This window comes from Anolis sagrei, chromosome 4 (assembly GCF_037176765.1).
Source record: "Anolis sagrei isolate rAnoSag1 chromosome 4, rAnoSag1.mat, whole genome shotgun sequence".
In the NCBI taxonomy this organism is placed as follows: Eukaryota; Metazoa; Chordata; class Lepidosauria; order Squamata; family Dactyloidae; genus Anolis; species Anolis sagrei.
Window position 1 is genome coordinate 231,869,700 of NC_090024.1, and position 26,503 is coordinate 231,896,202.

General features: G+C 40.2%; 1 protein-coding gene across 5 annotated transcripts in view; it reads left to right on the plus strand.

Moving 5' to 3' along the window:
* CDH4 (cadherin 4) overlaps nt 1–26,503 on the plus strand; it is a 938,653-nt gene that overhangs the window by 849,131 nt on the left and 63,019 nt on the right. For all 5 annotated transcript variants that reach the window (XM_060772002.2, XM_060772006.2, XM_060772003.2 and 2 more), the window contains exon 9: nt 17,915–18,100. In XM_060772002.2, the coding sequence (XP_060627985.2) occupies nt 17,915–18,100 (186 nt within the window). The remainder of the gene's footprint in view (nt 1–17,914; nt 18,101–26,503) is intronic.

Below are 26,503 nucleotides of genomic sequence, written 5' to 3' on the forward strand. Positions count from 1 at the left end.
GACTAGATACTGGAGGAGACACTCCACCTCATCAGACATGGTGATTATAGCATCTTAGGATGCTTCCATCAGTTCTCCCTGGAGGGGTGATGAGCTCACTGCCCATTAGATGATGCAAGGGAGCTTCCACTTTGGCAGGAAAAATGAAATGCAAAGATACAGAATGGGGGACAATGCCTGGCTCGAGAGCAGTACATGTGAAAAAGATCTTGGAGTCCTCATGGACAACAAGTTAAACATGAGCCAACAATGTGATGTGGCGGCAAAAAAAGCCAATGGGATTTTGGGCTGCATCAATAGGAGCATAGCGTCTACATCTAGGGAAGTAATGCTACCCCTCTATTCTGCTTTGGTTAGACCACACCTGGAAATTTGTGTCCAATTCTGGGAACCACAATTCAAGAGAGATATTGACAAGCTGGAATGTGTCCAGAGGAGGGCGACTAAAATGATAAAAGGTCTGGAGAACAAGCCCCAATGAGGAGCGGCTTAAGGAGCTGGGCATGTTTAGCCTGAAGAAGAGAAGGCTGAGAGGGGATATGATAGCCATGTATAAATATGTGAGAGGAAGCCACAGGGAGGAGGGAGCAAGCTTGTTTTCTGCTTCCCTGGAGACTAGGACGCGGAACAATGGCTTCAAACTACAGGAGAGGAGATTCCATTTGAACATGAGGAAAAACTTCCTGACTGTGAGAGCCGTTCAGCAGTGGAACTCTCTGCCCCGGAGTGTGGTGGAGGCTCCTTCTTTGGAAGCTTTTAAACAGAGGCTGGATGGCCATCTGTCAGGGGTGATTTGAATGCAATATTCCTGCTTCTTGGCAGAAAGGGGTTGGACTGGATGGCCCAGGAGGTCTCTTCCAACTCTTTGATTCTATGATTCTATGATTCTTTGATTCTATGATTCATGGGGAAGCCTCGCCCCCAATTAGGGTGAAAGTTTCACCAGATGCTTACCTGGCAACATGGGAGGCTTCCTGTGTTGTGTTGGCTCTAATGGCGCCTGCATGGGTTCTTCTCACAACTGCAATGCTTTCCTCATGTGGCCTTGAGCTGCTTTAGAATTCATTTTCATCCTTTTTAAACAAAACATGGGAAAAGTAACCAGGTGCAAAATTCTGAAATATGAAATACTCCAAAATCCAAAATTGTGTGGCTCAGATCATTGACACTTTTTGCTTTCTTGTCATTCAGTGTTCACAAACTTTGTTACATGTACAAAATTATTTAAAATACTAGCTGTACCCTGCCAAGCGTTGCTGTGGCCCAGTCTGTGTATATGCATTTTGTGTGTATATATATTTGTGTATATATGTGTGTTTGCATATATATGTGTGTGATTTTGTGCATGCATTGTAATGTATTTTTTTTTGTTTTTTGGCTTTTTACATCCCTTCTGCTGTGTTTTTTTTTAGTGTTTTTATGAGTTATGGTCACTCGTTGGCCTGATATGTGTATTGTGTCCAGATTGGGTGTCAATTCGTCCAGTGGCTTTTGAGTTATGTTAATCCCACAAACAAACATTACATTTTTATTTATATAGATTGTGTATAAATTATATTTAGGTTACTTACTTAGGCGATCCCTCGCTTTCCGAGGATGATTGTCTTCCAATATTCTTGTGGGTCCGTATGTGGCTGTGGAGCCCTATTCTTGCTCTCCATCTTCTTCCGCAGTGAGGGCATCAGTTTCCAGGTGGAAGGCGGTCTCGGTCGGGGTTGGCTTGACGCGCCTTCTTCTTGGTGCGCTTCTCCCTTTCGCCCTCCATTCATGCCTCCTCAAATTCTGCAGCACTGCTGGTCACAGCTGACCTCCAGCTGGAGCGGTCAAGAGCCAGGGCTTCCCAGTTCTCAGTGTCTATGCCAGAGTTTTTAAGGTTGGCTTTGAGCCCATCTTTAAATCTCTTTTCCTGTCCTCCAACATTCCGTTTTCCGTTCTTGAGTTCGGAGTAGAGCAACTGCTTTGGGAGACGGTGGTTGGGCATCCGGACAACGCGGCTGGTCCAGCGGAGTTGGTGGCGGAGGACCATCGTTTCAATGCTGGTGGTCTTTGCTTCTTCCAGCACGCTGACGTTTGTCCACTTGTCTTCCCAAGAGATTTGCAGGATTTTCCAGAGGCATCGCTGATGGAATCGTTCCAGGAGTTGCATGCAACATGTTACATGCAACATGCAACATACATGCATTTAGGTTATATGAGTTGGGTATATAAGAAATATCAATGAAAGTTGTGGGTAGACCTAGGTCTTATTTCCAAGACATGATGTGGATGCAATTTTTCCTGAATCCCAAAATATCCCAAATACTGCTTGTTCCAAACATTTCAGATAAGGGATACTCAACCTGTACTATTTTTCCCTTCCTTTATTATCCTGGGAAATGCAGATATCGTTCTGAAAGAAAGCTCAAAGAGGTTCCTTCTTTGGACTCAAGACTTTTAGAATCCCCCAACTTGCATTGCTGAAGGATATTGGGAGTGGCAATTCTTAAAAGAATAATTTTTCAGAGTTCTTATAAAAGAAAAAAACCCACACAGTTTCTGGAACTCTATGAAAGTGTAGCTCGAGTTTAAATGACTAAGACTGTATCATTCCCGTGAAGCTGAACAGGTGGCTAACCATTTGAAACAGAGTGAGGGGAAAATTGGGGCTTTTCAATTCTTCCATTCTGTCATTAACCTAGCAGTTGAATAGAAAAGGTGCCAAAAGGCATCTTTGTTTGACAGGTTGTGTAGTTACAAGAAAACTAGCTCTATTCATGTGACATCTCCAGGGCTATTCACATGTACAAGGAGGCAGTGGAATTGTGTCCACTAGTATTTTATACCCTGGTCACCATGTGTTCAGCGAAAAGTCTATACACAGATTATCAATCTTTTTCCCCCCTAAATGTGAAAAACGTGATTATTTTTTAACCTTTCTGCAGAATCTCTCACGTCTTTGTTTCTCTTCTGTTTAGCTGCCAACATTTCAGAAAATTTCCAGCACTGTATACTATTTGCCACAAAATCTAAATTGAATTCAAAATGATTGATAGTTCATGTCCCCTTTTATGTGTCTGCATGCCACATACATGCTTATTACAACTTCATATTGAGTTAGAAGTCACTGGATCTTATTTCTTGTTTGTCAAAAAAATTCAGAATGCCTCCCCCAACCACTGTTTTAAACAATCATTGGGTAGAGAAGTTTACTTTGTCTTTTTTTCCCCCCAGAGACCTGGTAATTAACAATCTCATTTGCAACCCAGTTAAATTGACATATTTGAATGTAAAATAATTGCGTCCTATTGAACTTTACAGCTTGTTTCTGTTCTGCGTGTGCATCAATCTCGTTGGCTTGAATAGGACATATGCCCACATAACAGTTTGCAGTGCCATAGCCGCCGAGATTGCTTTGGCTTGACTCCAAAGATGTTGACTTCATGGAATCATGTATCACGTTCCACGGAATATACTTTTTCTTTGTCACAAAGTACTACACAAAAACTGCAGAATATTTGTGTTTGAGATGGTTTTCTAAGAGTAAAATCTGAAAGGATAGTTGAGCAGCCTATAGGCTAGTTGAAGTCCTCTTGCATCTCCTCCCAACCCAGATTATGGGTGTCAGAAATTATTTAGGATTATCCTTAGATTTGATACCTTCGGTTAATCAGAGTAGGGAAAATGTGATACCTTAGAAGCTAAAGTGCTACTTTCCAGTCACAGTAGACAATATTGGAGTAGGCAGAATAATACGCTTAATGGTAGTTGAAATAATCTCTCTACACATGCTGGGTAGAGTGAAATTGTAGTTTACTGATACACAATACATCTTGAATCATATTTGTTCATTAGTCATGTCTAAGCACTAGGCTTGAGTGTGGATCCATTTTTAGCCGTTTCCTTCAGCCAATCCAGCTACTTCGGCTTGATCAGATGTCTCTAATGGCAAAGGCCCAGCTGTCACAGATTCTCATCTCTAATGAGACCACAAGGCAGCTAACTGTGGCTGCCTCTTCCCTATGTGGCATCACAGTTGATCCTTTTTTGTTTTCCTTTATTTTCTTGACTCTTTTATTTACCTGTCCGAACATATCTCTCCCTATGAACCATCTAGGAATTTAAGAGCATCTGGGGAGGCCCTGCTCTCGATCCCACCTTCTTGGCAGGTGCATTTGCCGGGGATGAAGGACAGGGTGGCCCCTCGGCTGTGGAACTCGCTCCCTAGGGATATTAGATCAGCCCCCTCCCTACTGTCCTTCCAAAAAAAAATGTCAAAATCTGGCTCTTTAAACAAGCCTTTGGAAATGCAGTGTAATAGACAAACATGGAATTATATAAGTTTGAAATATGGAACGGCTTAGACAATCCTATTGGACAGTGACATTAACAGGAAGACATTGGTTATTGTATGTTTTTAATGGTTTTTGTATTGTATTGATTTTATATTGATTTTATAATCTTGTTTTAAATGTTTAAATTGTATAATGTAGATTGTTGTGGCATCAAATTGCTGCCAATTTGTAAGCCGCGTTGAGCCACCTTTGGGCTTGAGAATGGTGGGATAGAAATCTTGTAAATCTTTATAATAAAAATGTAATGTTCATTTGTGGAATTAACATAACTCAAAAACCTCTGAGCGAATTGATACCAAATTTGGACATGATACACCTATCAGGCCAATGAGTGACCATCACACAACAAAAGGGACTTAAAAAGCAACCACCCCCCCAAAAAAAAAATTACAACGCATGCACAAAACCATATATACGCAAATACACATATACACACAGACTAGGTCACAGCAACATGTGTCAGAGGATGGCTAGTAAATAAATAAATTTAGTGGGACTGATTGCGAGTTGGGGATGTGTGGGGTACACTAACATGTTTGCGTTTGGGGGCTTGGAGACTTTCAGCTTCTTTTCCTCCTTTCCTTTCTATCCTTCAGAAAATACTTCTGAATGATAATAATTAAATACAAGCAGGGAATGCTATGGATGTAGCATATCTGAATTTCAATAAGGCCTTCAACAATGTCCCTCATGACCTTCTAACAAACAAACTAGTCAAATGTGGGCTAGGCAAAACTATGCTTAGGTGATCTGTAATTGATTAAGTGAACAAGCCCAGAGGCATTGGTTAATTTTTCTATGTACAACCAGTAAATCAGCATGTACTGCATTTTACCCAAGTTTCTAAATTCTAATTTTGTGCATAAGATAAAGGTAAAGGTAGTCCCTGACATTTTGTTCATAGATGTCCAAAAATAGGTCTACCCAGTGGTCACGACGGAAATCACACTAGTAATAGAAAGAATACTTGAAAATATTTTTAAATGATGAAAAGCATATTAATTTTTCTATTAGATTCAAGAGACCCTGATGAAAATAATCCTGAATTGCAAAATCTGTATGTGATTGCTCTGTATAGAAAGAGCATTTTATGCACAGGAAAGGTCTTTTTCTGTGTTGAAAAGACTATCCCTGGGTAGTAATATTTTCTGCACAGAAAATTCTTCAATTGGGACATTCCACACAAGATTCATGCAGGGTTGATTTGCACTGAAAGCAGTATTTCTATGTAAAAAATAAAATGGCTGAAAATTATTTATTACTTTGTTTTTTAAAAAAATGGTGATGAAATACACCCTTAAATCCCACTCATCAATGCTATGTTGATACAAAGCAACCTGACCAGTATAATTAAGTTCGTAAAAGGTAAAAGCTTCCCCCTGACATTAAGTCTAGCCATGTCCAACTCTTGGGGGTGGTGCTCATCTCCATTTCTAAGCCAAAGAGCCAGTGTTGTCCATAGATGCCTCCAAGGTCCCATGGCCAGCATGACTACATGGAGGGCCATTATCTTCCCGCTGAAGCAGTACCTATTGATCTACTTATGTTTACATGTTTTTGAACTGCTAGGTTGTCAGAAGCTTGGTCTAACAGCGGGAGCTCACCCCACTCCCCAGATTTGGACTGCTGAACTTTTGTTCAACAAGTTCAGCAGCTCAGTGGTTTAATCCACTGCAACACCAGAGGCCTCTCCATTCAGTTCAATGGAAGGAGTAGATCTATTAGCATAAATGCAATATAATCCTTTTTTAAAATGTAGAGTAGGCTTTGAGAACAGGAAAGTTCTGTTTTAGTTTCAACTACAAATATGTTAAAAATGGAATGCTCTTCTGAAAGACTATCTAATCCATAAAGATTAAACCAAAATTCAGTTATCATGGATGGCTCAAACCTCACTTTAGGTCTGATTGCACCCAATATTTAATTAGAATTAGATAAACTGTCTCTTTAAAATAGGTCAGCCACAAAGGAAGAAGGGGAGCCTGCTTAAGATGTAATCTTGAGATGGGGAAGGGACCAAAATGATAATTTTGTATTTGTTCATTTACACCTTCTTCGTGGTTAAAAGAAGGATTAAAATGAGGTCATTAAAGTTTCCCTGGAGACAAACCTCAGACCTCAGTGGTAATATGATTAATCAAATGTAAAAGTGAAGCTAGCTTTCTTGAATGAATATAACTCATTTTTCTAAAATATCTAATTACTGTAACATACTCTGTTGTGGGAGAAAAGGGGGGGAGGGAAAAATTAATTGCAATTACAATTCAAAAAGATAATTCTTTTTCTCAAATTGAAGTGTACACAAGAAACGAAATGGAAGTGATTAAGTAATTTTGGCTTCGTGAACGCTCTTGATGGAAGTTAGTAATAATGAATTTTTCAGACCCTGGAGTCTAAAATTGCCAAAGACCAGTGCATTCATTAAAAAAAGAAAAATAAAGGAAATAGCAGATTTCAATTTCCTGTTGTCAAAAAGAAAAGCTTTTTTTATAAAAAAAATGTTCAATTTGTCTTTCTCAAATTGGAATCACCTTGCTTTAAAATCAAGACTGATGCAATTTAATCTTTCAGCTTCTCATCACAGTGAGACCAGTTCAACCCCAAACAAGTATAGCATTCACAAATAACTTGGCATTATCAGACGTAAGAGTAATCAAAACTGAAGTGGGCAAAATCATAACACTGCCTCAGACAGTGACCGAATCCTTGTGATGACATAAACTAGCATGAGTTTAGCACAGAACCCACACAGTATTGTACAGATTTCAGTGAGCATTATGCTGGGAAACATTGCACGTGTTTCCATTTTGAGCGTCTTCAAAAGCATATCACTTTAGGTGAACATCCACATTAGAAGTATGCAGTTTGGCAATGCTTTGACTGTCATGGCTCACTGGAAGTTATTTATTTATGTATTTACTATTTTATAGCCCACCCTTCTCACCCTGAAGGGGACTCAAAGTGGCTTACAAATTGGCAACAATTCAATGCCATATGAACAATCATATAAAAACAAGCATACACATTAAACTATAAAAGTTAAGAAAAAAACATATATGTAGTAAAAACCAATTATTATGTGTTATGATATTGCTGCAATATAACAACGTAGACCCCTTCCCCACCCCACTACCCCCATCTCCCTCTCCATAGTGTTTCGGCCTTCGTTTTACACCCACATCACTCCCCAATCCCCTCAAAACACAATGTTCTCTAGGTACAGATTGGAGAAGGCAAAATACATCTTGGGCCTTCTTGTGGGATGGTAAATGTGATATGAGGTCCTTGGGGGGGGGGGGGAGTCTTATCTGATAATAGCAGCAGATTACTGATCTGTTTGGTGAAAGTCCAGAGGAACACAGATTTTAACAGTTGTACTATCATAAGTGGATTGTGGAAGATCCCGCAGCCTGAGTCAGTTGTGAGTTATCACTGTTGGAGCTCAGCCTGTGATTGTGTTTCAGGATCAGGGTGCTTTGGATGTGGGGAGTGATGTCAATGAGTTTCAAGATGGCAATAGTTTGGTCAAGGATATTAATGCAGAGAATGACCAAGAGATCCCTGTTCAAAGTGTAGTTTCCTGTAATAATATCCATGGAGGGTGTGGGGATGATGAATTGAATTGTAACAATTCCCTGAATTGTTACCAGAGGGTTCCCAGGATTTGGGGCTTGAAAACAACTCTTCACCTGCAGAACTTAATGAACAAATAGATTGATGGCAGGAGATTAGTCAAAACAGACAATCCGAACAGTGCCTTCGACGGTCTGCCAGAATCCAACAGAAAAAGATAAGGGAATCTCAGTTAAAGTGAAACCAATTTCTGAGTGCTTGGGATAGCTTAAATAGGGGATAAAAGTTCAAAGTATGGGAAATATGGTCAGATAAAGCATCATTTGAAATCAAGTGTAGTTCTCGTCCTTGTTTCAAGAAAGCCTTGCTGGGAAGATTCTTGCTTAAGTATTTCTTGTTTCATGGTTTGGATTCTTGGATTGTATGAATGCCTACTCATGCCTTGGATTAATGTTTCCTGGTTTTCTGAATTATATTAAAGAAGTGTCGAATTTGTTTTTATGGACTTTGCTGAACTTTACCTTGGACTATTTTTGCTCCTGCTTATCTTCTTACCTAATTGGATTTACCTATTTCTTTAAAGTGCTTTTTACTTGCTGCTTTTTAATTATCTTCAATAAAAAGGATTGTTTTCCCATCAACAGTGTGGTGTTTACAGTCAGAGGGCTTTCCTGTCCTGGAGTGCAACAATCACTTGCCAGGTGTTGTTGCTGGACTCTAGTTGCAGAGTCAGGGCCTCTGTTCTGCCAGGAGTGAATCCCCAGGAGCTGAGCCAGAGGCAGCAAGGAAAACAAATACTGCCTCTTCCCTCAAAGCCCCTGGTGATGGTATCTTCACTTCTTGTACAGTAGAGTCTCGCTTATCCAACATAAATGGGCCAGCAGAATGTTGGATAAGCAAAAACATTGGATAATAAAGAGGGATTAAGGAAAAGCCTATTAAAAGTCAAAGTATGTTATGATTTTACAAATTAAGCAACAAAAATCATGTTTTACAACAAATTGAGAGAAAAGGCAGTTCAATACATGGTAACGTTATGCAAGAAATATTGTATTTACAAATTTAGCACCAAAACATCACAACGTATTGAAACAGCTGTGGATCCGGGCAGGAGGCAGACTGTGTTGGATAATACAGAATGTTGGATGAGCAAAGGTTGGATAAGTGATAATCTACTGTACTTGGACAAGGTCTGTAGTGTTCCTCACCCAGGAATCCATAGCTTTGAGCCAGGGCAGCTAAAATGGTACCAGGCTGCATTAATTCTACAATGTGGATGCATCCTAACACCAGCAAACACTGGTTGGCTGTACTGTTCAGTACTGTTTCATACTGCATAAATGCCATCTCAGCTCACATTAAAAGCCAGCAGCTGGATTAAACAAATGCGGTCTGTTAGCTCTGATCAATGTCCAAAGAGGAGGATATTTCCCACCACATCCTACCAGTGATCAAAGCTGCAGCAATCAGAACAGGTCCCCTGTTGCACGTTCTGGCAGAAGGAGGATGGAAACACCATCCTTTTTGAAGGTGGGTGGACTCAGTCTAGGACATGTTACATGGTTACCCAGATGTAGCTATATAGAAAGAGCCCACGTGGTGCAGTAATTTGAACCCCTTTATTACATTCAGTCCAAGGATGCTGTAAGTCAGAAATTACTTGAAGGCACACAGCAACAATTATGTAGAATATGTAGTTGTGAATGTTTCCAACCCTTACCTATGGTAACAACAAACAATTTAGCATATGATACGTATGATTATCATATTCAGGTTCAAATCCGAGGAGCAGCATGAGCTCCCACTTCAGCCAACCCAACAGTTCGAAAACATGCAAATGTGAGTAGTTCAATAGGTACAGTTTCTGTGGGAAAGTAATGGCACACCATGCAGTCATGCTGGCCACATGACCTTGGATACTGGTCCTTGAAGGAACCTGTTCTCCATATGCTGACCCAAGTCAAAACCAGCTTTCTACACCATCTCATTCTGATTAGGACAATGAGAAGCAGGTAAAGAAGCTGTTCTTCTGGGTGTTAGTTGTATCCTTAGCTGGCTTAACTCTTCCAGTCAAGAAAGGTGAAGGTGGAGTTAGGTGCAATCTCAATAATTACTCCAGATTTGGACCAGATTTGGTCCTCCCAATCCCTCTGCCTCTTGAGAGAACTAAGTCCAGATGGACCAACAGAGTAGCTCCAATGTGGCCCTGATAAGCAATTCACTATTTCTTTTCTGTATCCTGGAAGCTTACAGCTCCTTCACAAATAAATAAATAAATAAAACTAAAACATTTCAGAAGTGTTTCCAGAGGTAACATGAGATATTCCTGAACACATACAAATCACTTTCTAATTTTTCATAGCTCCTTCTCATTTCCAAATTGATAAGCACTCAACCACCTGAGAGGGAATAATAGTGATAGCACAAACAGCTATTGCTTCGACTTGATTGTCAAGCAAAATGGTTTTGATGCACCATGCATTACATTTCATGGCATCCATGTGTTCTCTGGGGTAGGTGTATGGCTTAGGTACCCTTGCCAGGTATCCTGTCAGCTTGGCTTGAGCCCATTTGTCATGAACCATTTCATTTGTAACATCTGCCCATGTTACACATCTCCTGCTGTGATATTTTCCTTCAATACAACCGCTGTGCAGTTTTCCTCTTCCTTTAATGTATGTCGAGCCAGGGGGAAGAAATCCATTAACCGATACCGCCATAATATGTATTATATAATAATGAGGATGAAATGTCCAAAGCGAAAATGAAATGCCAGTGCCAAAACACAGCTCTCCTAGATGTGTGCAATGAGATGTAACGTTGCCAGATGTTGCCGACAAAAATGTCCACATTTCAATTAAATGGTCTCCAACCTTCCCCGCACTGAGTTTTAGTCAGGAAGTAAACTGCAGGTACTAAGCTTTATTCAGTTAATATGTATTCACCCCGGATTTCTCTAAACAGCAGTCTGGGGTGCATCTTTGCTATCATAAAGCAGTGTTTATTGGCAGACTAAAGCAAACAGTTTCTCCTGGCTGCCAGACTCCAAAGTGAGAGAGTCTTCCAGTTCAAGAAGCCATCTGTTCTACAAAATTTCAGCAGCATTACTGTGAACGAAAATACCTACATTGGCATCTTCAGCACTTGTTGAACTTCTGGGTTGCATTGACATATATTGTACACTGAGATAAAGAACCTATGCCCTTCCAGATGTTGCTGGGCTAGGCCTCCTATCATCCTCTGATCATTCTGGTTGGAACTGAGGCAGGTTGAATCACAACACCTAGAGGAAATTACATCAAATAATAATGGTGATCTTTGTATGTCATGAGATAACATTATATGAGGTGTTGCCAACCTCATGAGTCATTTTGCATACCTTCCAACTGTCCTGATTTACAGGAACAATCTCAGTTAACCCATTGTCATCCCAAAGGCTCTTAAAATGTCCCAATGTCTGGTTCACCCTCCCACTATCCTATTTCAAGCTTGTTTTACCTCAGTTGCATGGACCGTCCTCTGACCTACAAGAAACACTGCTTAAATATCAAGCAAAAAGTGGGTGATAGAAACAATATCTTACAAAAGCTGACTGGCCTTTGTAAGAACCTGGGGATCACAACCAGATACAGTGAAGACATCTGTCCTTGTGTTTTGCTACTCTGCTTCTGAGTAAACATGTCCACTATGGAACACATCTCACCATGCTAAAACAGTTGATGTGGTTCTTAATGAGACATACCGCATGATCACAGAATGTCTACGCCCTACACCACTGGAGAAACTATACTGTTTAGCCAGTATTGCACCTCCTGATATCTGTCGGGAAGTAGCAGCCAGTAATGAAAGGACCAAGGCTGAGACAGCTCCAGCTCATCCTCTGTTCAGATATCAGTCAGCATACCAATGCCTTAAATCAAGAAATTGTTTTCTAAGAACCACAGACATATTCGGAGGAAAACATCAGCAAGCAAAAGTCCAAAAGTGGCAGTCTAAAACCTGGAACCTCCATCCATGACTGATATCAGATGAGAGACTCCCATCTGGGCACACAGATAACTGGGCGACTTGGAAGGCACTGAACAGACTGTGCTCTGGCACCACGAGATGCAGAGCCAACCTTAAAAAATGGGGCCACAAAGTGGAGTCCATGACATGTGAGTGGGGAAAAGAGCAAACCACAGACCACTTACTACAATGCAGTCTGAGCCCTGCCACGTGCACAATGGAGGACCTTCTTATAGCAACAGCATTGGCACTCCAAGTGGCCAGCTACTGGTCAAAGATACAGTACAACTGTACCCTCAATTTGCTTCTGACATTATAAATAAATAAACCTTGGTTGTTGGAAACTGAGTTCAAATGCACACTTATTTTGCACCCAATTAATTCAGTGATGGGGGAAAGCGGGGAATTGTGCCCTTCCACAGACTCAAGCAAGAGTAAACTAGCAACCTGCCCTAGCTTGTGTGTTCTTCCTTATTAATAACCCTTTCTACCTTGACCACATTCTGATGTTGTTTTCTTATATAAGCCCCAGGTTTCCTCCGTGAAATGTTCAAGATCACTGGCCCATGGAAACCATGTAAAGGTTCATTTTATCTTGTAGTAGCTCTTCAGAATCTTGAACAAAAATGTGTCCAAGTTGTAAAAGTTGAAATCTTTTAACAAAGACAAGGACTGAGCTTCGAAGAAAACACATGCTCTGTACTGAACTGGAGTTTCAGTTAAATAACATGTCTGTTTAAGTACAATAAGACCCAGTCCATACCTGAATCAGCCAAAACCACTGGAAACCATTTCAGGTGATCAATTTTTCCCTACAGCATTGTGGTTTTTCATTGTGGTTGGTTAAAAATACTCTATGGTCATTTCCATCTTGAGAGGGTTGAGCTGCAGGTCAGAATCCTATTTGTGGTTTTATGCTGATAAAAATGCTGTATTACTTTCACTTTCGCAGAAGTTGTGCAAATATGGTATGCTATATTGGATTGCAAAAACTTGTTTGATTGTTTTAAAATGTTTTTAGTCCGTTCAATTATTCTGATTGTCTTTTAACTTTAGACAATTGTTAAATTGATTTTACTTGTATTCTGCCCTGACATTCCATTATATGATGACGAAGAAGATGCTAATGATGAAGAAGATGACAGGGGTGTGCATTCGTATTGCAATTACAGATCCATAACCTAAAGTTATGGGTCAGCTGCTGCTTCATATTTACTAATCTAGGTGGAGAAGCAGTTGCTAATACGTATGTGTGCGATTGAAAAAATATAACATCAAAATATATATCAAGCACAAAATGTGTTGGCTTCCTCTGTCTTCAGTGCCCAAATATGAAACGGAGAACTCAAGTTTTAATAAAACACATGTTGTTGAAGGCTTTCATGGCTGGAATCACTGGGTTGCTGTAAGTTTTCTGGGCTGTATGGCCATGTTCCAGAAGCATTCTCTCCTGATGTTTTGTCTACATCTATGACAGGCATCCTCAAAGGTTGTGAGGTCTGTTGGAAACTAGGCAAGTGAGGTTTACATATCTGTAGGATGTTCAGGGTGGGAGAAATAACTTTTGTTTGCTTGAAGCAAGTATGAATGTTGCAAGGTCATTTAATACTAATGGGTGGAGATGCTACCCCCTAACCTCTGTGAAAGTGGAGGACCCATTGTATACACACATGTAAATTTAAGGAATTTAAAATAACAAATCATGAAAGGTTATAGCTTCAATAATTTGCAAAACCTTCATCTGGAATTTAATGAATAGCCTTGAATGTAATGTTATCTGAAGGAGGACAACTGTTCCGAAACTGAGCATTTCCTTCCTGTACACGCACAATAAGACAAAAAAAATTAAGCCTTCAGATGTTTCCCAGTGGTATGTGAAGATGAAATATAAATTACTAAGTGTCACCGTACCAACTTGTGTCTGAGACAGTTAGAATTACCTCTTGTATGCTTTCCAACCTGCTATTTACAGTAGTCTCTTTAATTTAAATACATCCCTTTAAACTGTTTGGTTACCTGAGCGGGAAATCTTATAAATTATCCCTGCATTTCTGCAGACACCATTTTCTAATGAGACAATTAGCCTTAACTAATGAGCCCATTTACAGGTGGGAAGTTGGGTCTGTTATTCATGTCTACCTCTCTGGTCCCTTTGCAACCATGTAAGGGGCGTGAAGGTTTTACCAGTCAAACATGCCTGAAATACGGTGGAACAGAACAATAATGTAGTGCTCACAACAGAGACTGGAAATTTAATCAATATTTCCAAAAGAAGAGAGCAAACCAGAATATTGTTGCAGGGCTTTTGTTCTTGTAGCGCAAATCCTTGGTGTAGTTATTTGGAATAATACAGAAATCAGTGAGATGGCACTGGAGAAAGAAGGTAGAGTTCCCATGAAAAAATAATAATAGTAATTAATATGTTCTAAAGGCTTCTTTGGCATTCTAGTTGTTGAAAACTAACCTACACAGTTCCTGAAAATAAGTTCCAAGGATTTTATCATTTGGCACCGTTGCAGCACTTTATTCCACTTCTGGTGGAACGAGAATCATGCGTAGTTCACATTTTACCACTCCGCACACTCTCTTGCCAGAGAAAGAAAATATGTCATGCAGATGGTCAGTAAAGAATCAGAAGTTTAGTCGATATAATGCAGAGCAACATATATACAATCATGAGAACAGTTGTGCTGACTCACACAATGTGCTTTTAGAAATCTATTCAAATCGTATTTAGATTTCCATTTGGGAGATCTGCTTCCATCAGCTCATGAAGCAAGAACTGTCTCTCTCTGTCTGCAAGCTAAAACCTAAATATGAAACTGTTGCCAAAACTCCCAGGCTCAGCTAGCTTCTTAGGTGTGGCCCAACCAACCAGCTTCATGCTTTGTATTTTAAGTTAACACACTCACCAACTGTTTCTTTTATTTAACATGCCCTATCACCACTTTCATTGTCATGGCATCATCCTATGGAATTCTTGGATCTGCAGTTTTTGGAGTGGCTTTCATAATTCTCAGCCAGAGAGCTCTTGGGTCTTAACAAACTAGAAATATCAGTATTTCACACCCAGATATAAATGGCAACAATTTGGCAGAAGGGATACTCCACAAAAACTTCTTTCTCCACAGCGTCCATCTGGTTCCTATTACCCTCCTGGACTTTATTGGCAGAATTTTATGCACTATCAAATTCAAATAGGATCTCTACCTTTGGTTCCCACCCTTTTCCTTAAAACAGGAGACACACACATGAGGGGGGAGGGTAGTTTCTGCATTCTTATGACAATATTCTTTCCTCCTCTTCTGGTCCCAGGGTTCTTTTCAAAAAGCTTGCGTATACTTTGCTGTCAGGGGGAAAAATTAAATTTAAAACTCATTATGAGAAGTGCGTAGTTGATATAAAAATCCTAACTTAGATTTATCAGTCAAGCACCTCCTTTATAAAATGTTATTACACTGGTATAGATTAAGCTATCCTCCACGCATGGAAAATACTGAGTGAGAGTTATCGACTACATTTATGAACTGTTGCATTGGGACAAATCTATATTAATGTGTGAATATTTAAGAAGAGCCCTGCCAGATGTCTCTAGGAGGTTCGCAATGAGGACAGGAGGAAATAAGGTATAAGGCCATAAGATATGAAATCACACTCTGGATTTCCTTACCAACAGGGACTGCTCATAGATCCAACTAATCCCACCTCATCCTTTGCCACTTGATGTTGCCAGTTCCAAACCTTTGGTCTTCCAGATTTTTTGGACTTGAACTCCCAGGAATCTCAGTCAGCTTATCAGCTGTTATTTATTTATTTATTTATTTATTTACAGTATTTATATTCCGCCCTTCTCGTCCCGCAGGGAACTCAGGGCTGATTACAATGTACACATACATGACAAACATTCAATGCCATAAACACACAACACATATAGATAGACAGTCAGAGGCTATTTAACATTCCAATTTTCTGGCCACCAGGGGAGCTGTTGCTTTGTCATCCATCTGCGACACTGATGAAGTACTTTCCGCATTCCCCGCATGCTTTTGCTGGAGATTTTTTATGGCCTCGTAAATTTGTTAAATTAGCCTCCCCACACAGTAACCTGGTGGTACCTACATTTCCTACTTAACAGATGCAACTGTCTTTCAGGTTGCAAAGGTCAACAACAAGCTACACAAATTGGCCAGAAGCTCACTCCGACCACGGCTGGCTTAGAACTCATGACCTTTTGGTCAGTAGTGATCTTAATGCAGCTGACACCCGGCCAGCTGTACCACAGTCCTGGTGTAGAAATTGTGGGAGCTGAAGTCCAAAACACATGGAGGATCAAAGGTTGGGAACCACTGGTATAGACAAAGGGGAGTCTAAGTGCATCTACACTGCAGAATTAATGCAGATTAGAACAGCTAAAGGATATGTAGATCTCAGTTGTCAGTGTAAAGCAGGGTTTCTTAAACTATTATTCTAGATGCTTTGGACTTCAACTCCCACAATTCCTAACATAGAATCATAGAATCACCGAGTTGGCAGAAACCTTGTGGGCAATTCAGTCCAACCCCCTGCCAAGAAGCAGGAAAATCACATTCAAACAGCTGGTAAAGTTGGCTGGGATTTCTGGGAGCTAAAGCCCAAAACACCAGGAGAAGCACAGTTTGAGAAACACTGGTGTAAAGGATAAAAACAATCTCACTGCCTTGAAAAACTAGTGTGTGTGCCTGAGTCTGTATTCTTCATTATTTAGATTTGGCATTCCTTCATTTGAATTGTAACCTCTATGCAATTGTGATTGAAGCTTAATTTGTCATGTTTAATGGCACAACCAGAGGTTACACATTATAGCATCAACCTTCTAACATAGTTTGGTCCTCGGCGTCTGTGACATCACAAAGGGTCAATGACTTGGTCTCAGGTTATTTCCCTGAAATCTCAAGATCTGGGATACTCTTGGCCTAGCAAACAACCCCATTTGTGTTATTCTAATTCAGAACTTGGATTTTCTCAGAATCAGAGAAACTGTTTCCAAGGCAGGAGGTGGGGAGATTGTTTCAGTTACCCATTTTTTGGCTGGGCTGTTTAATGCACTGAAATAATCCTCACTGAGACAGCACTCAGCAACCAAATATTCCCCAGAGGAGAATTGGGACAGCTGCTGTTTCATATTCTCCATTCCTGGGGCTCAAAACAAAAGTCTGCAGGATAAGAAAAAGAGCTCTACTGTACTATAAAATGGAAGCCTGGTTGTTGTTTTTAATCAGGTTTGAATTTTAACAGGTCCTTTTCTCCATCTTGCCTTTCCCCTCTCCCGCCTCTGCACCGCAGCCTTCCGCTGGATTGCAAGATAAAGATCTTCTATTGTTGAGCGGATGGGTTGTTAAAGGTCATTGGCACAGAAGCTCCATCACTGAGACTGGGATGAGATCCCATTTTGGATAAATTCACAATTTTTCTTCCTAACAAGATGATAGTATCGGGGGGTTGAGCATACAGGAGTGCTGGGTTACAGATGAAAGCCTATTGTGTTCTCAGAGGCAGATTCTGTACGCTTCTGTACCGAGCACGAGGCCCTAAAGTCAAGTTGTTTGATGAAAGTGCTTCTTTCTCTTTATAGGCTTCTAAATGCAGATAAAAGTCAATTTCTTGCGAGAGGCTAATGCCAGTTTTAAGAGCTCTCCTCTTTCTATAGGTGCCCCAATCAAACTGTAGAAGGATAAAGGTTGAACTTTAAAGATAGCTAAATATTATTTCCTGAATAGTGATGTTATTTATTATCCACAATTCTTGTTTTTTGTCATTGTGTGCTTCAAGTCATTTCGAACTTATGGTGACTCTAAAGCAACCCTATCATGAGGTTTTCTGGAGCTGAGAGTGTCTGATTCACACAACTTGGTGTTTAATCCACTGCTTAAAACACTGTGTATAATCACTGTTCTTTGCCATCAGAGTTGGTCCTTTGTTTTATGGAGATAACACTCAAAGCAATTTTTGTTTTCCATTTTCAGTATTCTGGAGAAGTCCCAGAAAACCGAGTGGAAGTAGTGGTTGCCAATTTGACAGTGATGGATAGAGATCAGCCTCATTCCCCTAACTGGAATGCTGTGTACCGGATTATCAGTGGAGACCCTTCTGGACATTTCACCATCAGGACCGATCCCATTACCAACGAAGGCTTGGTAACCGTTGTGAGGGTATGTACCACTTCTAACGCTCACCCTGTTTCAACATTGTCAAAGATATCTTCTGAGGAGAGAATGGGTCTAGAGAAGAGTTGTTCAAGATCATTTCTTTTAAGGTGCGTGGTTCATACGCTTCCTTGGGTCTCATACTGGGAGAAAGGCAGGACATAAAGTGAGCAAACAAACAAGACCAATGGGTGCAACCACACACTTGTAGAAGTTGTTTATTCCTCACCTTTACCACATTTTGTATTTCTCTCTATCTATCTCTCATTGGAAGCTATACTTGTAAAATGTATGACATTGTTGCTTCCACTTCAAAAATAAGACCTCTATCCTTATTTTAGGATAGAAAATTGTCTGGGCTTCAAGATACCTGAACCAATCTCCACCCACCAGAATCATGGCATTCTACCAATTCAGTTTCCTCTAACTCATATATAAAAATGTACATTTTTATTTCAAAATGACAGATTTCAAAAGTTTTGTCTCTGCTGGGTAAAATTACAATTTAGTTTTTTGCATTTGATTTTTCACATTTTGGAATTTTTTTGCTAAAAAAATCTGTTTGCACAAAAAAGCACCATCTTTGTACAACATCTTTGCACTTTCTATGTAAAAAAAATCACTACACACTTTTTGGATTTTCTCACATAAATTTTTGCTACATAGGATTTTAAGCCATAAATGCAGAAAGAAATCACATGGTGGCTTATCTTTTTTGTCAATGGTGTTATCTCAATACCCTAAAGGATATTTGAAAACTCAAAGATGTGCATATATTGTTTCCATCCCATTTTACCAAGGGTTTTAAGATTACATTCCTGAATATTTTACTAACAAAATCCTAACGAAGTCATCCTTTAGAACAGTATGACAGTGAGCATGGCAGTGTGATTCAAGAGTAATTGAAGTTAGGTTTATATTTAATATTAGCCCATCTTATTATAATATAAGCTGAGGTTCCTATATGGCTTAAGGAAATGTCTATTTATTTCGAAAACATGTTCATTAAAAATGACACAAAACTTTAAAGTGATGACTTTATTATATGGGTTTCTCACATTAAGTGATCTTATGAAAACCACATTTCACAGACTTTCAAAGTACACAGCCTTTGACCTTGGGAATGATTATAGAAGTATTCATCAATGATGAAGAATTTACTGATAGTCAAGTTATTTCTTTGGAAAGTCGATGAAAAATCAGATAGTTCCCAATGGTGAAAAATGGCTTTGATCCATACCTAGATCTCTGGAGAGTAAAGTAACATTCCCTTGTCTGAACCTTTCTGTCCAGTGAGATTCTCTCTTCATAAGATTTTAAATGAGATCAAATCTATTGCCATTGATGTAGGAGGACTCAAGCTTTTGATACCATTTCAAGAATGCATAGTAGTCTTCATAAGTCATATTTCTATACTGACCACAGTTATATAAGAACTGGATCATATCAAATGCCTATCTAAAGGACATTTCACAGCCAGGCAATAAAATGTTTATAGGGAATCCCACAAATAAGACATTACAATAGCTCTCTCCTGCTCGTGTTCCTTAAAAACTGGCAATTTGGATGCATGCATCCTCTTGGAGAGAGAAAATAACTGAGGAGTCACCCAATGTAATTAGCAGAAAAAAGGAGACATATCTCAAGGTGCTCAGTTGATTGATTAATGATTTATTAATAAAATCCCAATGCGTTTCAGTCTGCATATGCCTTCAAATGCCTTCTTCAGGGGCTACTTGACATTTAACTTCAGGAATCGCTGGAGCTAAAACTTTCATCCCACTTACTTATCAAGAAGAAAAAGAGCTAAACTAAGGTGAAAAGTTTATGTATTTATGTAATGAAATTTAGCTCCAGAAAACCAAACCCAGTGGCTTTAATATTTCAAATCTCCCCTTCTTGGGCAAGGTTCTGGAGCAAGTGGTGGCTTCTCAGCTCCAGGATTTCTTAGATAAAAATGATTATCTAGACCCCTCGCAGTCTGGTTTTAGGCCTGATCATAGAACAGAGACAGCTTTGGTAGTCTTGGTGGGTGATCTCCACAGATAACTAGATAGGGGGAGTATGTCCCTGTCTGTTCTCTTGAATATCTCAGCAGCTTTCAATAACATTAATCACGGTACCCTTCTGGGTTGGCTCTCTTGAATGTGTCTTGGGGGCATTACTCTGGAGCATCATACCCAGATGGTGAAGCTGGTGGACACCTGTTCAAATCTCTGGCCATTGACCTGTGGGGTCCCAAAAGGTTCTTTCCCCATGCTTTTCAATATCTACGTGAAACTGCTGGGTGAGGTCATCTAGAGGTGAGGTCATCTAGCACACAACCCTACTTCTCTTTTCCACCCCATTCCAAGGAAACTCCCAGGACCCTGGACCGGTGCCCGGCAGCTGTGATGGACTAGATGAGGGCCAACAAGCTGAGGTTTAATCTACACAAAACAGAGGTCCTCCTGGCCAATCGGGGTATAGGGTGGCAACTTGTGCTTGACAGGTTTACACTCCCCCTGAAGACACAGATTTGCAGTCTGGGGGTTCTCCTGGATTCATCACTGACTCTTGAAGCCCAGGTCAGCAGTGGCTGGGAGGGCAGTCACATAGTTAAAACTTGTGCACCAGCTGCAACCGTACCTTGAAAAGCCTGACTTTGCATCTCCTTCTATGAACTGACACTGACTCTGAGGTTTGCCAGGGAGGTCCTTCTCTCGATCCCACCTCCATCTCAAATGCAGTTGAGAGAGAGGGGCTTCTAGGTGGTGCCCCCCCCCCACTCTGAAATGCCCTTCCTGGAGAGATTAGGCTAGCCCCCACTTTCCAAGTTTTTCAGTCAAATTTGAAAAATGGCTCTTTAAACAGACCTTCGACCTTGATTAGAATTTTGATGGTTAAACACAAGGACTTATTGATTTACTTCACTCCGGAACTTTGGACTGATATTGGAATACAGTCTATTTTATACCCGCAGACACTGCTGCATTTTATGGAATTTTAAATCTTATTCATAATTGTTTATGTGATGTTTTATGTAAAATTGTTGTGTAAATTTATATTGTCAATGTTTGTATGCTTATATACTGTGTACATTATGTATGCTGCACTTTGGAGTGCTTTGGTGAGCTGCCTTGAGTCCCTCTGGGGAGATGGTGATGGGTTATACAGTTTTATTTTATATTTCTTTTATATTTAATACAAACCCAGTAACTTCCCAGTAAAAGTAGCTTCCATTACTGGGCTAAGGAATATAACCTTTTTTGGATGAAAATGCTAAAATCCTGGGGGATTCTGAGAGAGGAAGTCAAAAGAGTAACTTATCTAAAATCTGCCTAAGCATATTTCCATGGACGTCTGACCTACTTTATTCAATGAGAGTTCCTTCTAAATAAGATTACACATAAAACTGCAGCTTTAAGATGGAAATCTAAGCATGCTTAATTTAAAATACCTTTGCTCAGGATCAGGCTATAAAAAACAAAAATAGAAGTATACTCATCTGCAAATAGAGAGGAGTTTTAGATGAAGACATCTGCATGCACGTAAGTTAGAAATTGTAGTGCTTCAGCATTTTAAACAAAAATGATGAGTGAATGATTTTTAAAACAAAAAGATATATACCTCCAAGACACGAGGCTGTGATGTTTTTTAACCCAACAACAAAAGCATTTAACTGGCTTTTCTGCACCAACAGCTTAAATCTATAGAAATTTCACCCCATCATCAAAAATTCCCTTTCAAAGTCCAACTGTTCCTCATTTTGCAAAACTTAAAGTGTCCTTAGAGAAGTTTTAATGTAGCATCAAAAACAAGAAGAGTAGAGGAGGAGCATTCGAAAGGGAAAGATTTGACAAGTTCATTCCTCTGACAGAATGACTGCTAGATAATGAACCATGCCTTGCTCAATGTTTCTTCCCAAAGGCAGGAAAGATGATTTTTTTTCCTTCCAAGATGTAAACTCATTGCAGGCTGAAGTTCCAAAAAGTTTGTAAGCATTGGCACAGTCAGTGGACATCTAACCTGTATATGTATTGCAACTGTATTGTCTTCTCATGTAGCCCCCTTCTACACAGCCATATAAAATCCAGATTATCTGCTTTGAAATTGATTATATGGCAGTGTAGACTTATATAACCCAGTTCAAAGCAGATAATGTGGAGTATCTGCTTTGATAATCTAGATTATATGGTAGTGTAGAAGAGGCCTATATTATCATGCTTTTCTCAGGCTGTATCTGCATTGTTAGAAAGACTATTTGTTGGCAGCTATTTTGCAATGCCTGCTTTCACAGTGGTAGAAGGCTATGCCGTTTAAAGGAATGGTACAAGGCCCATGTGTAGTTTTGTGGGCCACATGTTTCCTATTCTTAATTTGATGCATGGGCTCCTTCATGGGATTTTCACCAGAATTTACAACAAGTTTTCTAGGGGAAGATAGCCTCTAGAATTCTGGGATTCGTTCAGCTGCTGTGAGGTACAATTCTAGTAGTCGTTCTTCGTGGAAACAGAGACCGTGATCCAAGAAGCCATTTTTTGGGTTGTTGTAGGTTTTTTCGGGCTATATGGCCATGTTCTAGAGGCATTCTCTCCTGATCTTTCACCTGCATCTATGGCAAGCATCCTCAGAGGTAGTGACCTCACTACCTCTGAGGATGCTTGCCATTGACACAATGTCATGCCTCAACACAATTGCCTAAACATTTCAAAAATTGCAACATATTAAACAGAGTTAAAACAGATTTTAAAAGTTAAAAACTTAGAAAACACACCATCCAAATTCATGGTCTGAGTCCGTTCCACAGTCAATTGTACAAGATTTTGATTCATTGCCTTAGTTTCCAAAGGCCTGCTCACAGAGCCAAGTTTTGACTCTTTTCCTATACACTAATAGGGAGGGAGCTGCTCTGATGTCATTAGGGAGATAGTTCCACAACTGAGGGCCCACCACTGAGAAGTCCTTTCTCTTGTCCCCGCCAGCCACGCTTGTGAGGCCGGTGGGACGGAGAGCAGGGCCTCCCCAGAAGAGCTTAATCTTTGTGCTTGTTCATAGGGGATGATACATTCGGACAGCAAGCCTGGGCCGGAACTGTTTAGGGATTTATGGGATAAAGCCAGCACTTTGAATTGTGCTCGGTAGCAACTGGCAGCCAGTGGAGCTGACACAACAGGGGAGTTGTGTACTCCATGAGCACCACTCCAGTAAGTAACCTGGCTGCTGCTCACTGGACCAGTTGGAGCTTCCAGACAGTCTTCAAAGGCAACCCCACATAGAGCACGCTGCAGAAATCTATATGGGATGTAACCAGAGCATGGACCACCGTGGCCAAGTCAGATTTCCCAAGGACTTCCCATTGAGATCCCTTCCTTGATACATGTCTTTTACCACATAGCATCAATGTCCTTTTTTTTAAAGGACACAATGCAGTTTGCTAAGATGTTCATCCAGAATCTTTGTAAGAAGCCTTGGGTGAGAACGAGAATGTGACTTCTCCCACATAGGGTGCATTTACACTGTAGAATTAAAGCAGATTGACACTTCTTCAACTGCCATGGCCAGGAATCCTGGGATTTGTAATTTGGTGAAGTACCAGCACTCTTTGGCCAAGAAGGCTAAAGACATTGTAAAACTCCTACGATTCCAGAGTGTTGCACCATGGCAGTTAAATTGGTGTCATATTGCATTCATTCTACAGTGTAGATGCACACTTAATCCTTGAATGTGAATAGGGCAATTTAAAAATCAGTGGCTCGCTAGATTCCTAACTAAAACATGTTCTGTTGTATTCTAAACCAGGTTTCAGCATCAGCATCTCTGCCAGCTGAACTTGAGCACTGAAATACACTATGATGTACAATTTCAATTTTGTTTTCCATCTCAACAAAAGCCATTTCCTTGGTGGCACAAGATGCTTATCTTCCTCGCATGCCTTGTAAACAGGACAAGCAGGGGAGGGACATCTTGCTCCCATTCAGTTCGCTGTAAGCAAAGTCTCCGAATGCAGTAATAGATGCTGTGTGTCAGATGGCTCCCTAAAATGTTATTACGAACCCTGCATGGATTATATAAAGGAATTTGAAATAGAGACACTCTCCTTTATTGTATGTCTGACTCCTGATGGAACAGCAAGGGAATAGCTCGTTCCTTACAGTGAAAGAATGCCTTAGAACAAAAAGATATATTGTTCATTATTGTTGTTATTATTCTTTTACAATAAACCTGAGACATGATCTGATTTATCTACATTGCACTCCCGTTTTCATTACATGCAATTTTCTCAAAAATCCAAAGGCACTGAGACGAACCTATCTCAAGTTGAAATAATGAAAAGGCATAATTAAATTATACGTGATTTAAATATATATATGTATCACAACAGGACGAAATGTATAAAAAAGAGCCAATGAGAAGTTTTAATTACTCAGCACCGTTCTATACATGAAACAAAATAGGATGGTAAAAGCTAATAAAACTCTGATTGATCATTGTTGCAAATTGTTCTTGATGGAATATTGACAGTTCTCCACTATGTTTTTAGAAAATTTCCATTTTTTCTTCTCCCACTGCCCTCCTTTGTCCCCAGCTAATTGGCTGCAAACTGAATTCAAACTGCAAAATATTTTACTATTTGTTAACTCAGTGGTCGGGAGAGAAGAGTTGAAGAGAGGAATTTTGCCCTCCTCTAGCAATTTCTAGTGGGGGGGGGGGTTCCATTTCAGGAGCAACTTGAGAAACTGCAAGTTGCTTCTGGTGTGAGAGGATTGGCCATCTACAAGGATGTTGCCCAGGGGATGCCCAGATGTTTTGATGTTTTAACATCCTTGTGGGAGGCTTCTCTCATGTCCCCGCATGGGGGCTGGAGCTGACAGAGGGAGCTCATCCGTGCTCTCCCCGGATTCGAACCTCTGACCTGTCGGTCTTCAGTCCTGCCAGCACAAGGGTTTAACCCATAGCGCCACTGGGGGCTCCAATTTTTAGGTACTCTAGCATGACTATATAGTCAATTTCCACTGGACGCTGACTGTAGAATAACATTAGAGATTATTAGAGACGGGCTCTTTCTAGAAATGTCTATTATTATTATTATTATTATTATTATTATTATTATTACAATTGTTATTGTTATTTCTCTCCTGCTTTTTCAGAGTGTAAAATATTTTGTTATTTGTTAACTCAGTGGTCAGGAGAGAAGAGTTGAAGAGAGGAATTTGGCCCTCCTCTAGTAATTTCTAGGAGTTTTTTTTCCATGTCAGGAGCAACTTGAGAAACTGCAAGTCATTTCTGATGTGAGAGAATTGGCCGTCTGCAAGAACGTTGCCCAAGGGATGACTGGATCTTCTGATATTTTACCATCCTTGTGGGAGGGTTCTCTCCCACAAGGATGGTAGTCAATTTCCACTGGATGCTGACCATAGAATCACATTGGAGAATCCAGATTATCCACTTTGAACTGGATTATATGAGTCTGTGCTGCCATATAATACAGTTCAAAGCAGATAATCTGGATTTTATATGACGGTGTAGAAGGGGCCTTAAGAGAGGTGCTCTCAGTGGAGAATTTTAGATATTTCCAATGGACATTGACTATAGAATTGCAATGGAGGACCTAAAGGTTTCTAGAGTGCTCTCTTTAGGTATCTCTAAATCCTACAGCATGAGTGTAAGGGTTAGGCTTAGGCTTAGGGTTAGGGTGGCGCAGTGGGTTAAACCCCTATGCCGGCAGGACTGAAGACCAACAGGTCGCAGGTTCGAATCCGGGGAGAGGCGGATGAGCTCTCTCTATCGGCTTCAGCTTCTCATGCGGAGACATGAGAGAAGCCTCCCACAAGGATGATAAAAACATCAAATCATCCGGGTATCCCCTGGGCAACGTCCTTGCAGATAGCCAATGCTCTCACACCAGAAGCGATTTGCAGTTTCTCAAGTCGCTCCTGAGATGACCAAAAAAAAAACCATGAGTGTATGGCCAATCTCTAACAAAATGTGACCATAAAGTTGCACTGAAGGACCTGGAGATTCCTAGAGAGAATGTTATAATCAAACCCATGAATAATCAAATCCTCAAAAATCAAACCCACAAACATAGAGGGCTAATTTCACTGCATATTCATTATCCCTCTGATTTTGTACTTTGCTCCCTACATTTGTAGCATTGGAGCTCTCTGACAGAGCATTCTAATAAGTCTTTCACCAAACAAGAATGCTCAAGGTTCTATAGGATGGAGCCATGGAGCCATATGGCATCAAACCGCTATAGCGGCGTGCCATGGCTATACCCATGATTACTTTCTCCCATTGGGCTTTTCAGTTCTGCCTTGTTGTGTCTGATGGGTGAACAAAATTTGTTGCTCTTGCAGCAACTCTTGTTGGAAAAAAAGGCTGATAATGAAGGCGGAGGCAGGAGGATGTCATTTTGACAGCAAC